Source organism: Rutilus rutilus (genome assembly GCF_951802725.1).
Source record: "Rutilus rutilus genome assembly, chromosome: 17".
Taxonomy (NCBI): domain Eukaryota; kingdom Metazoa; phylum Chordata; class Actinopteri; order Cypriniformes; family Leuciscidae; genus Rutilus; species Rutilus rutilus.
In genome coordinates, this window is record NC_140230.1 from 22,268,031 (window position 1) to 22,282,441 (window position 14,411).

The 14,411-nt window shown below is 38.4% G+C and overlaps 1 protein-coding gene across 1 annotated transcript in view; it reads left to right on the forward strand.

The window, feature by feature from the left end:
* mindy3 (MINDY lysine 48 deubiquitinase 3) overlaps positions 1-14,411 on the forward strand; it is a 46,183-nt gene that overhangs the window by 5,700 nt on the left and 26,072 nt on the right. The window contains exons 4-10 of the mRNA XM_084385130.1: positions 303-479; positions 720-771; positions 1,876-1,990; positions 2,642-2,715; positions 2,986-3,065; positions 3,341-3,411; positions 6,901-6,981. Of these exons, the coding sequence (XP_084241256.1) occupies positions 303-479; positions 720-771; positions 1,876-1,990; positions 2,642-2,715; positions 2,986-3,065; positions 3,341-3,411; positions 6,901-6,981 (650 nt within the window). The remainder of the gene's footprint in view (positions 1-302; positions 480-719; positions 772-1,875; positions 1,991-2,641; positions 2,716-2,985; positions 3,066-3,340; positions 3,412-6,900; positions 6,982-14,411) is intronic.

The window sequence follows — 14,411 nt, forward strand, 5'->3', positions numbered from 1 at the left end:
ACTTCTTCACGACAAAGCGGTGTTATGTCACAAAAGTGCAGACTGGTCGGAAGACCGCAAGTGTTTAGGGTGCTGTTTGGGACAGGACCACGTATGATGGAAATAGAACGGGCATCAGTTTATCTTCTGGAATTTTTGTCATGTTGCATTGTACTGCATCCTGTGTAGACAGCATCACTGATGATAAAAGGTTCTATCTGCTTTTGTCACATTGTGTTGCGCTGCTCGTGTCTGGTGTCAGTCAGTGCAACATCTTTATTGCAGCTTAGCAATCAGATGCATGGCTTGATGTACCCCTACAGAGGAAGAGCAGCGGACGGTCCTGTGCTCCACCCTCAGTGAGATTCTGGAGTCAGCGTCCCTCAATAAGACACAGGCATTTCACCTGGCCACCTGGCCTCGTGATAAAACCACAGACAGCAGTGACATCACAGACAGCCACCCGGAGCCCGAGTCCAGCCAAACTACTGACACACCAAGTAAGAGAATTTGTAGCTGTCTTTCTGGATGTTGTACAGATACTGAACAAGACTACATGCCAGTGTTTGAATAATACCTAACAATGATCCCTAATGTTTGGTTGATTATACACAGCATGCTGGTCTAAACTTGATGAGTTGTCTATTCTCATTAACAGTGAACAGTGATCTTACAAATAATTTCTTTGGATTGTTGTGTCTTGTTAAATGCATTTGTGTTTTTGCATGGTGTGTGTTTAGCTGCTTTGGCTGCTGAGGAGCTTGGCTTTGAGAGGTTTCACAGCGTCATCCAGTAAGTGCACAAACACTCTTTTCACGCAGCGTCACTTTTGTTTCTCTTTTCTCTAGGGATGCACCGAATGTTCGGCAACTGAAATTATTCGTTCAAAAATAGCACTTTTGGTATTCGGCTGAATAAGTTTTTGACGTTTTTGATGACGCGATCAAATAGTAACCAGCATAGAGTGAGAGGCGTGTGCTTTAAAAATGCAGCAAACATGTCGGCGGTGTGGAGAAATGATCCAGGCCGAGTTGGATTTGGGAAAGCCGCTAGGTGATGGAGATGGTCAGGTGATGCACTGCGCAGGAGATGAAAACAGCGCAGAGAGAGAACGGGCTCGTACTACAGATGAGCAGCGCACCGTCTCACTGTCTGACATGTTCGATGAGATCCTCCAAGAGAATAAGCCATTTGCAAAATCGAGGACAAGCTCAATTGCTCAACAGTTAGATGGTTATCTCTCAAAAGTCCTCACCCCCAGGAGCAATAACCCTCTTGAATTTTGTTATTCATTTGTTGTGGGTTCATTTTTTGCACTTTTCAATGCACTTTTTTGTTGTAGGCATACAGAATTACATTCTTTCAGCAGTCAGTTATAGGCCTAACATAGGCTATTCAAGAAGGGGGGCTTCAAAGATGGCCAAATTATTTTTATTTTACCAATTTATTTATTTTAAGTTATAGTGTGCTTTGTTTGTATAATATCTGCTGGAATGTAAAAAAAAAAATGTTCAGTGTTAAATAAATATTTTTAATAATAATATTATTAATATAATAATATTTTTCTGTGAAAAGCAAGACAAAATAGTGAAAAGCACATTTTAATTATTTAATTAATGCAATGGTGAAAAAAATTGGGAAAAAAATTGGAAAAACCTTCAGCCAAGCATTTCGTTATTTGGCTTCGACCAAGAATTTTAATTTCGGTGCACCCCTACTTTTCTCATGTCTTTTCCTTGTCCTACAAATATACAAATCACTGGTAGATTACTTAAAAGAAATCGGGCTCAGCTTAAAATAAAGCTTCAGTCTAAATTGGTCTGTAACTCATGACATTATACCTATAGTAAGGATCTTCCCCAATTGACAGTCACATTGTGGTTACTCCTTCCTCAGGAAGAGGACTCTCAGGACTGTTGCGGAGTTGAGAGAGGCTGTGTTGTCACTGTACGACACCTGGAAGAACAAATTCGGAGTTCTGCTTTTCCTGTACTCAGTCATACTTACAAAGGTATAACTTTACATTTCCCCACCCCTAAAAGGTCTGAATTTGTTTGTTCCATTGAAACACAGGAGAATGAGCTTGCATGGTAAACCTTTCTCATACACTGGGGCCTGTATTTTTAAAATGTTTTTGAAATAATTATCTTAATAGGCTGCATTTATTTGATCGAAAATGCAGTAAAAAAATTCAATTTTGTAATTTTAAATGTAAATTTAAAATTTAAAATAGCTGTTTTCATCTTAATATATTTCAAAATTTCAATTATTATTTTGATGACAAAGCTGATTTTCAGCATCATTACTCCAGTCTTCAGTCACATGATCCTTCAGAATGCTTATTTGTTGCTCAAGAAACATTGCTCATTAATATCAATGTTGAAAACAGTTGTGCTGTTCTATATTTTTGTGAAACCCGTCATACATTTCTGGATACTTTGATGATTCAAAAGTTTTGTAACATTACTAATGTCTTTACTGTCTCTTTAGATCAATTGAATGCATCCTTTCTGAATAAAAGAAATCTTGCTGACTCCAAACCTTTGTAGAATACATAAGAAATTTTGCCCAGCTAACTGTATGTTATTCGCTAGCTAGCTATGTTCATCCATTATGTGTGTGTGTGATTTTACTTATGCTGTAACTTATAACTTTTTTGAAGGGGATTGAGAACATAAAGAATGAGATCGAAGACACCTCTGAACCTCTGATTGACCCTGTGTATGGCCACGGCAGGTAAAATGCATGCTGAGAGATCAAGTTTTTAATATTATCATTGCTTAGACTGTTAGGCTGCTGTTTTTATTGCGTTGTAACCTTGTAGATTGATCTTGCGTTGCCATAGGATAATGCTGGTCTGTAGCCCCATATATATATATATATATATATATAAGCACATTTAAACTCTAAAACTCTTAATTTTAATGTATTTAAGTATAGTTATTGTATATTTATTTATACTAGTGAATGCTGACTGTTTCATGGTCTTTCTTTCTATACTTTTAGCCAAAGTCTAATCAACCTGCTGGTCACAGGTCATGCCGTGTCTAACGTGTGGGACGGTGATAGAGAATGTTCTGGAATGAGTATGCTTCATATTTTTGCTGAATAATAATCTGTTGACATGCTGTTTGTTTTAAATAACTCGATTCAAAGTAGGTAATCAGTTGTTCTGCTGTTGCAGCCCACTTGGTGGCAGTATTATCAAATGTTTTGCTCAAGGTTTATCACACTTAACATATGCCTGCTGATAGAATAAGTTACAGAATTGCTAAGGTCATTAGGTTTTAGTGTTTTATGTTAGACTTATTTTTGTACAGTTAACAGAGGAATTAATCTTTTATTTTTATTTGTTCTCTAGAGCTTCATGGCATCCATCAGCAGGCCTCTGTTGGCTTCCTCACACTAATGGAGTCACTGCGCTATTGCAAGGTGGGTATCTACTCATACACACCCTCACAGGAGCTTACAGTATAATTCATGTGCTATAGATGATGTTTCCACTATCTGCAGTGTTGATAAATCTGGAGACCAATTTTGGCACGTGTTGTGTGAAAGATGCGGAGTGTCCACATTAGGGTTGGGCCGATAGACGATGCCATCGTTCATTGCGATGGCTGACAGACCGGCGTCGCGTTGAGCCGGCATCGCGATACCCCACCCCCCATGTTTCCATGGTGACGCGTCATGCTTGGCACGTGATTCACCACAGCCAAACTAGCGCTGTATGACAGATGTAGCTATTTTATTTCTAACAAACTTGTTAATCATCAACTATCTTCTATTCCGATTCTCAAATACGTGTAAGTGAGTTTGTTTTGTCGTTTAAAAACCTTTTTAAATGATTTCGATCTGTAACGGGAGATGGGCGCTGCCATGTTTGTTTGGGCCGTAGTTCAGAGATTCCTGTCTGTTGGATTTATTACAACACGTCAATTCTCCCGAAATACATGAAAGTAAGTGGCCGGTGAACTGGGAGAAGAATAGAGTAAACTTTATAGTTACTTACACTGTGTATCTGATATGAATAAAACACGTCAGCAAATATATTTGAATGGATTTTTATTGCTGCTTCCATAGACACCATTGTGTATTTTACAAACTGTAAATGTATTGTTTTGCTATAAATTATATGTATTTAAATGTCTGAAACCTAAAATAAACATTATGTGGTTAAAAACACTGAATAATTGTGATATATGACAAGCGCTGAGCACGTCCGTCTTTGGCTTAGCGCCAGACATAGTACGAAAGCACAGTTTCAATCTGGCAGTTATGTCACGTCACTGTACTTTCGCTCCTTAGTGGTCAGCTGCTGCAGAGCGTGCCAAAATCGAAATTGCTGATGAGATGTAGAGTAAAATATCTAGTGGAAAATGAGAATGTTACGTTAACATTCCCTCCCCACCTGCGCGATGTCATCGTCCATCACGATGTTTCACTGTAGACATCATCTGATGCCAAATTGGTAGACATCGCCCATGCCTAGTAAACAAACTCACAGTTTGTTTGTGGGTTTGCTATTTTCTAGCTGTATATCTCACAAGGATTTTGTGAAGTGTAATTGTAACATAACAGCCTACTAAAATACTGACTGTGACATTCTTCACTCTATATTTTACACAGTTTTGGTGCATGAAGAATTTTTATGTTGGGCAAGAAACTATTTCTGTGGGTTTGTTCTCACACACAAAACAATTATGTAAGTTCTGCATTGGAAAAGGGAAAATCTGTTGTCTTTTCTAGTTTTTTTTTTATAATAAGAGAATAATAAGAGAAAATCTTATAGAATAATAAGATTTATTATTATTATTATTATTATTTATTTTTTAAAGTATTTTAAGACAGTATCATTACCATACCTAGCCTGCATTACTTAAGTTTTTTATTAACAGAAATATGGAGTATTGAGATATTAAATTAATTTACTATAACATTCAAGTATTTCATTCTGTGTGTTCAATATAAACAATAGTTATTGAGGGGGAAAAGAAAAATTGTTTTTCTACAATTATAAATAATAACTTAATTCGATCATTTTACTTCATCCTCCTGCCCCCTTGGTTTAAGACCTTCAATTATTTAGATAATATTGAGTTGTACTAGTTATTTTTTCAGAAGGTAAATGGTTCCCGTCTCCCTAAAGCAAAATTATACTTCGGACGTCCGACCATACAAAGGTGAATGTTGAGACCGAAGAGTCCACTAGGTGACATTATGCACAGTTGTGATATATTGTGCAGTAGTCAAAGAAGAGTGCGTACAGATCGATGCAAAATAACACGCTGTTCAAAGAACCGTAAACAAATCAGCATATCATTCTCCATCTTTTGTTTTGGTTCTAAACTTTGCATGCAATGGCGGATCTACTACTTTTCCTCTTTCTTTCCGAGCAAATGTCTTGTAAATGACACGACTCAGTGCTGCCCTCTGATGGCTGGTAGAGTATAAAAAACAATTGTACTGCGCATGTGTCGAATGTGTCCATCCACGGTTGAGGATACTTTCAAAACTGTGTAGACACGACTGTGCTTGAGACTCAGTGAAACGTGGAAAATTAAGTATACCCGGGCCTTAACATCTTTTTAAATGCTAATGTGGTGTAAATCTCAAACATCTGAAATTTCAGCCAACAACACCTGGCACACACACATCCTGTTGGAATGGCCCTATTGTTTTAACCTGTGGATAAAGTAATTAAGAAGTTGCTTTATTTTGAATGGCACTGTGCTAAGCAGAGCTTCAGGATATGTGCAGTGAGTTGTGTTTGGATTAGAAGAACGCAGGAATGTATCGCCTCATATTTAGAACCATCTGAGCCCCCATCACAATATTCATGATCTTTTTAATCCGCACACCCCTGGATCGCCTCCCCCACCCAAATCTGCTGCTGATATTCACCTGTTGAGTGATGGGAGATGAGTGTGAGGGCTTTTAGTGTTTGAATGCATGGCTGGAGATGGAGCTGTAGGCAGAGTTACACTTTGAACTCAAGTTGTTGTTTTTTTAACTGCTGATTTGGTTTTCGTTGGTGGATATGGTTTTTGTATGTATATCAGGGGTGGGGAACCTTTTTCAAATCAAGAGCCTTTCATGTACACTACCGTTCAAAAGTTTTAGTTCAGTAAGATTTTTTTTGTAAGAAATAAACTTTTTCAGCAAGGGTAGATGCATTAAATTGATCAAAATTGGCAGTAAAGACATTGTTACAAAAGGTTTCTATTTAAAGTAATGCAGTTCTTTTGAACTTCTGTTCTTTTCTATTCTTTTCTAATCCTGAAAAACTGCACAATGGTTTTCACAAAAATATTAAACTGTTTTCAACATTGTTAATTATAAGAAATGTTTCTTGAGACCTAAATCAGCATATTAGAATAATTTCTGAAGGATCATGTGACACTGGAGTAATGACTGAAAATTCAGCTTTGCCATCGAAATAAATTACATTTTAAATTTGATTAAAATAGGTTACTGTATTTACTGTATTATTTGTCAAATAAATGCAGCCTTGCAATACATGCATGTGTCATAACGTTGATAAAGCATAACTTGCATTTAATGCAATGGATGAAACTGCATTGACCTACATTGTGGTATTAAAGGGGCCGGATGTTCCCTACGCCTGATGTAGATCATTAACTACATGTTTCAGTGTTCCTATAATACGCTCAACATTGATACAGTTCTAATGAACATTGTAGCATAGTGTAAAATGGTTTCAAAACATTTTTATCCAATCCATAACAAAGGTCCAAAATAAGCCAAATGATTTAGTAGTTGGCCATTCTTATGTGTTACCAATCATCTTATCGCAGTGAATCAACCTGTTCGTGATGGTTCTGGAATGTAGCTGGCCAGGCCGTCATGGCATCGGTATGGAGACTGGCGCTCAACCGCTTTTTCTTTTTTCTGCTTTTAAAGGTTGGCTCTTTCCTCAAATCTCCAAAATTCCCTATTTGGATCCTTGGCAGCGAGACTCATCTCTCAGTATTTTTCACTAAGGTGAGTTAAGAAAATAATCTCCTTTCTTCCTTCCAGCACTCTTCTACTTTTTCTTCATCTTATCTGAAAAAGTCTGGCAGTTTGCTTTCTTTTATTTCGTTATTGAGTGAAGACTCAAAAACACAAGAATGTGCTTGCTAATAGATTTAGTGCTCTAGGCGTCTTCTGGAAGAGAAAAGAAAGAGAGTATGGGATGCATGATGAGAGGCAGAAAAGGGTGTGTCCTGGCCTCAGCCCACGTGACATGGTCAGCAAAGGGGTTTCTAATGTAAGGTGTGTCTCGGGTCTGAGTGGGAATGTCAGTTCATGTAACTCCGTGTTAAACCTTGTCCTTATGATGGATGTGACAACTGTATAACTGCTGATCCCACAGCCCTCCAGAGTGTTGCTATGAAGTTGCTAGGCTGTTATGGGTAGTCTCTATTATTGTTTGCCCCTAGATATGGCCTGGGTTCCTCTTTCAGTGTATTTTTGAGCGGTTTTATTGTCCCCCAGATGAGAACTCATCCCATTGCTTGAAAAGTAAAGTAAAGGCCCGATATACCTCAACTAATGGTGTGACATCGGTTCGAACAAAATTAGGCCAAAACGAAGTTTGTTTGGTGTTCGTTTCGGGTTTTGGAAACAGCTTGCCAAAATGAACTTTCCACACTTTTTGTTTTTCTCCAGCTAGTAAACGCAATTGAAACTATACCATTGGTCTGTGGCAATTTCATGGATGTGCCCTTGAGGCTCCGCTGCCTTTGACGTAGAGCTGCACAGTCATTAAAAGATTGCGATCTCGATTCAAACATCCAGACGATCTCATTCCAAAGTGACAATGTTACGAGTGTCTATTAAACCTTTTACAATATCTCACCTGTACATTCAAATCTGCTTTTGCTTTGATGCTGACCCAGAGAAAGCAGTTAGGCTATCTAATGGATACGCAAATGGATAGGCCACCCAAATGGATACGCAAAGAAAGAAGGCGTAACTTTTATTCTCGTTGTATTATTCAGGGTTTCCACGGGTCCTTGAAATCCTTGAAAATTTGTGAATCTGAAAAGAAGAAAAAAGAGTCAAGGCCCTGGAAAGTTTTTGAAAATAAACATACATAGAAGGTCCTTGAAAGTGCTTGAATTTATTTTGTTCAAGAAGTTTTCTGGAAACAATTCCATATTATTCCCTCCGGTCCGCTAATGTGTTATTTCGCCAACACTTCGTGGCCTATGCATACTAGCTTGCTTGATTTACGTTAGTTACTCGCATTTACGCGTTACGTTAAGTGTTTCCCGCGTGAGGTACTTTGTGTTGCACGTTGCCATGACGTTCACGTGCGCACAAAACTACTACGATGGTACCTCAGCGTTTGCTATTGGACACAACAAATGTGTCCCCACATTAAGTCCTTGAATTTGAGGGTATTGGACCTGGAAAGGTCCTTGAATTTGAAGTTAATCAAGGTGTGGGAACCCTGATTATTGTTGCTGCCATGTCGTGGAGATGCTGTGTTTTTTGTTGCGAAAGCCAAACTACTTAGTTTGGTCTTCTAAAAGAGGACACAATTAGAAAACAGTGCTTATTTACAACACTGCTCCAGAACAGTACAACCAAAATTTTCGACTGTGTGTTGCGCGTTTTTCGGAGGACTGTTTCCAGAACCTGGGAGAGTACAAGGCCGGCTGTGCACAAAGGCTGATTCTAAAAAGTGGGGTAATTCCATCTTTGCAAGTACATTCTGGTGCTTCTGACACAGACACAGCCTGTTTTCATATTTTAAGAATTTGCTACTGACTATTCAAACACGAGTTTTGAGCAGTATAGAGTAGTACTTGTATGTTGTTTGTACGATCACAAATGCAGACATGGTTTAATGTTTACATAGTGTTCTCACACCTGTAAGTAGACAGTTGTCTTTATAATCAGTAATTATGTCCCCAATGAAATAAAACCTTACCAATCTGATACGATATGGTCCAGTCACGCTGGCAAAGTTGATCAATCAGCTCGAATTGACATTATTGATACGTCACCTGTCATTATTGCTTTGGGAGCTGATGTTCCAAATATGGTAAGGGCCGTGACATTTCCGTCACACGCTTATGGTATTTGGGCCAATCACAATGCACTGGATCGCTGGCCAATCAGAGCACACCGTGCTTTTCAGAACGATGAGCTTTGTAAAAATGTATGCATTTCAGAAAGGCGGGGCAATAGAGGAGCAACAATGATGTACAGTATGTGTAAAATAATGACTTTTTATTTTTTTTACCTAAAACCACATAAACACATTGCATTAAACAAAATACACAAAATGATGTCATTTTTTAGAACCATCATAAGACCCCTTTAATACAGGTTTGCAAGGCCCCACAAAATGATGCTGTTTTTGAAGAGGTGCCAGCAGGAGGTGCTTTAGGAGAGGCAGAAATAGCCGTTTCCCCGTAACGGTTGTACACAAAGCAGCTCATAAACGCTGCTTTATCAGGAAAGATAAAGAAAATAAAAATAAATAAAGACAGTCAGTTCACTTTAAAGATACTTTTGTATAAAAAAATTTGACTTTGAAACGTGCAGTTCTCATGTTTATTCAACGATGTCAACGCCTTTTGGAATATATTTGTGGCGGGCAGTGTTGATATTGTGAACCAATGTATGGGAAACACTGCAGTATAATTTGACAGCTATCAATTATAGTTTAACCTATCCATCTTCACCGTCATGCTTAATAACACTATATAGCTGTGCCCTCACCACAGTGCAACAATGAAAAGGGACCCTCTCAAACAGCGTCGCACCGCATTCCCAGCATTGTTTAAGCGACATAGACCGGTATTGCAGTATATTAAAAATTCATATCATAACAAAAATAAACACCGGTATTCGGTACCGCCCAGCACTAGCTTGGATCAAAACAATATAAAAGCAGTGTTCTCTACATGCTTTCTTACATATCCAAGAATCCCCCGCATTAACCCCATTAATGCAGACGCAAAGGAAAAACAGCAAATTGCAAGTATCACAACTATTACAGTTTGACTGCGCCGCTACACTATAAACATATCAAACGATCTGTAACAGACAAAGCAATAGTGATACATGGTAAAAACACTGTTACTCACACTTGTGTATTGTGTTGCGACATTGCTGTCAGATCCAATATAGTTGTCACAGCATCATATTTTATGTCATTGGAGATAGGGGTTCATTTAACCCTCGGACTGCAAGTATAAGCAATAGAAATAGTGCTACTTGGTGTGTTTTTTTTATCATATTGCTGTTGTCACATTTTTAATTCTTCATGCCTAATGTCTTCCATAACAATTGTAAATTGGTACTCCTCATATGGCTTGCCTTACAGCTTTATTCTATTATAGGAGAGCAAGACTTTTTAAACCCCCCTGGATTACAGTGTTTACAATGTTTTATCCCTTTACTCAAATGAGGAAATGCTTGTTTCTCATAAGGGTTTCCACCTGGAGGCAAATGAGATTGGCAGCGAGCATTAATCATGGTCTTACACTTAAGGCCATTTACTGTCAGTACATTATCCTCATCCGGCGTTTGTGTGTGTGCCGAGAGAGACTCTTTTTGTCAATGATTTGTTTCCTTTCTGTTCAGGGAATTTTCTGGCAGTGATTCTTATCATTATTTTTAATAAAATATTTTTTTTCCTTTAAAACTGTCGTTTTTATATATAGATCCAGCACAATCAGTTCACAGATTTTATTTAATTTTTTATTAAGTATTTTTGATTCTTTGAAATGCTGTGCAAAAAAAATATAAAAACTGTACAAAAAGAAAAGTTAGAAGATTACCAATGTCACAGTACTAATGTTACCCTGTCGATTTACTGTAGGGAAAAGAAACGCATCTCTGAACAGGGCCAGTTGATTTACTGTAAAAGCACAATGAGCCTGGACCAGCAATGGCTTAATGTATTTGACTTGAGTCTTTCAGGATTGATGTCTCTCATTCTGATTAGAGCGGCAGGATCGAAATCCTCAGGACTAACAAAGGCTCATCTCATACTTCTGCCCATGATTCACCCTTAATTTTTCCTGTGTGTAGGCTGGCAGTTAGTAACTATATAGCTGTGTAGAGATTTTCTACATTTCTACATTAAAGCTTCATCTCATCTCTCTTGAGTTACACGCTGATAGTTTTCCCATCCTTTGCTCCTGCTTCTCTGGACTCCTTGCTTACTTTTTGAGTTTCTTAGACCAAATCTAAACTGGACTCTATCTGTTAGCCCCATTGGAGTCAGATGCTATTTTGGGATGTAACTAAAACAGCAGGGTTACTAACATAACAACAAAAATTTTAGTAAAAAAGTTTAGTAGTAGTTGGCAAATAGCAGATTGGTTGGTTAAAAAATTTGGTTCATGTAGGTTGCCCATTTATGTTGCCAGAATTCTCTGTGTTGTATTTTGTCTTCCATTTGCTAGCAAAATAATTATTCAATGTAATACTGCTGCTTATCACTATATTGAAGAGCTCTTTGGAACACTTCAATATTTTAGTTTGATACCTGCTAATCTGTATAATTGACCCTTTGTCCCTGGCAAACATCAGTTTAATATCACTCTGTGGTCTCTTTATTCACACATAATACAATAATTCCAGCTCAAATCAATATTTCATGTATATTTATTTATTTAGGAAATACTTCAACCGAAAAGAAAACTGCTTTTAAGAGCATTTTATTGTGTCTTTGAAACTGATGTTGACAAGCTTCAAACTACTCGGCTATCAAAGTTCAAAAATCAGTTTCTCCATCACTGCTCGGATATATCTTTTTTTTTTTTTTTTATCTCACTGGCTTATTGTGATGGCCCATTATTACATAATTGTGTGAATAAAGCAGCTTGGTGTAGAGCTACATGTTTTGTTCCAGTCCTCTCTTCATTCAACCTCCAGCAGATTTCACACATTCTCACACTCATAGCTGCTCCATTCCCATGAGCTTTAGAAGATCTTACTGATTTAAGGGCCTGTTACTCTCTGCTCTCTTGTACAAACAGCAGCCCTGTTCAGATACGCACACATACACAATCAGTTTAACCCTTATGCTCTCACAGGGCACCCACTTCTCTCATTCCACCTTATCTCTGGGGATGGTTAGCAGGAGCATAGCCTCAGGTGAGTAATGCCACGATTTCCGTTAGGAAAGCCGATCTCTTTCCCCCTAGAGCTCAGGGTCTCTGTGTGTCCATCTGGTTTAGTTTTCCCGCTGGAGTCACCAGAAGAGTCATCCACTCTGCCAGGCCCTCAGAGAGGGGAAAAGCTCTCAAACGACAACCCAAAGAGCAGCTGTTAACAGGAAGCCTTTGGACTAATTGTGTTTAGCTTGCATTGCCTAGTTAGCTAGCTTGATCTCTGATAAAATTCTGTTTATTTTGACTTCTTTATTGTCCTGCAACACCCTGTTTTTTGTTGTTAAATGGATAACCATATCTGTGCTGTCCAATATTATCTTTTTTTTATCATCTGTCTGAATTGCTCATTTTTATATAAATATGTTTTTATTTTTCCCTATATTATGTTTATATAAAAATTAGAGATGATTAGAGAAAATTAAACTAAAAGAAAGCTTATACTGTATATTCTGACTAGTTTACTCATTTTTAACTCACGCCATATAGTACTTTTACCCAAACTGAATAATAAAAACAAGTTTAAATAGGTACATTTTCTATAAATATTATTTTCTGGCATAGCCTACTCCAGTTCTTGTTAAAACACACTAGACATGCAAATTCTGTGCATTTTGGGCACTTTTTGTGTTAAATAATACTTTTGTCCATCAAAAGTGTGCTTTCACTTTAATTGAGCGTGAATAGCAGCAAAAATAGACTCGGCGCCGAAACCCGCGCTTCACTGCTGCTCGCGGTGTGAATGCACTCATTGATTAATATGCACGCCGAACAAAATACGCGCTGCTCATGCTTGCGGTGTGAAACGGCCGTAATTCATGAGGTTTCCTATTGCGTTCCGTTTGCACGTGTGATGCTGATGTTGTGCGATGTTAATCATGCGGCGCCCGGGTGCATTTGACCGGCATAAAATCGGCATATGTCAGACTGACCGGCTGGTCGCCGGTCATGGCTGATCACGTGAAAATCGGCCAATTCCGGTCACAAACCGATCAATCGGTGCATCTCTAATAAAAATATATCCTCATATGGCAGATTATCTATGAATTGAAATAAATATTATCAGTATTCTAAATAACTATAAGTTAGACATGAAGACTGATTTGTGTTTACAGTTGTGTCATGGAAGGTGGCTTTTTTCCCTCTCTCTGTGCACATGAGTTAGGTGTCTCTAATGACAAGTTTTAAGCCTGTCTCCCATCGGATCCATACTCCCGTTACCGTCTTTGTTTGTCACTATGTCTCTGCTTTTAGCTTCTAATAGGGTTTGTGTTCCACTCTTATCTGATTTGCGTGCACACAAAGCAGCAGACACTACACAAATGACCTTTTACAGAGGTCCTGAGAGGGCCACGGACACAGACACAGCAGTCGACACTAAAGGAATGATCTCAAGTCCCAGTAGACGGACAGCCACACACACCCTGAAGACAGAGAGTAATGGAATAGCAGCTTTTAACGCAGCACACTGGTATCTATGACCGTGTAATGCAGAGAAACACGATCCGTGACTGCTGAACCACAGTAGCCCTGTTTATACCAAATCTGATGCTTCTCTTGCTCACACACCCACTCACAAGGTGATTAATGGGTGTATTGATGCTGTTGCCTGTGTTGGACACCAAGATGTTGGTGTCCCTCTTTGAACGCTTTCACTTTTACCTTTCCTCTTAAAGCTGCTTTCAAGCTCTCTTCTTTGATTTGAAGTGATGAGATTCACATCCCTTATTTCCTTCCATCCTGCTCGGGTCTCTCTGGAGGCCCTTTGTATCTTAAAATGGGATGTTAACCTTCTTCTTGTCCCTTCCTTCCTTATTCTACTCATCAGACTACATTCTGTCTCAGCTCTGATGAGGTTAACATCCTCATCTCTTTACTGATCCCTTGGTCCTCCTCTCCTTCCTGTCCACCCTTCAGGGGCCTGATCCCTTCTTATACCCACAAACCACCACAACTGGCCCTTAGCTCACAAAGCTGTTTTCGTCCAGTTTCCAATTCGGCCCCCTGCTTGGAGCAAAAGACTTTGTAAATTATGGCGCTACAAAACTGGGGAAGTTCATGGCTCTTTTCCAAAACATGAGCTTCTTATGGAGAAAGTATTTTGAGGCATCATGTGTATGCTTACGAAGATTTCATTTATCCTTCACAGAGAAGGCAATCTCATAATGCAGACTCAGATGTGCCCGGTAAAAAATAAAAAAGCAAGCTGGTGGGCAAAGTAAGAAAAATGTTGATTGACAATATTTGTAATTCCTTGAATTTATTACATTTTTATTCAAAAATTATTTATTT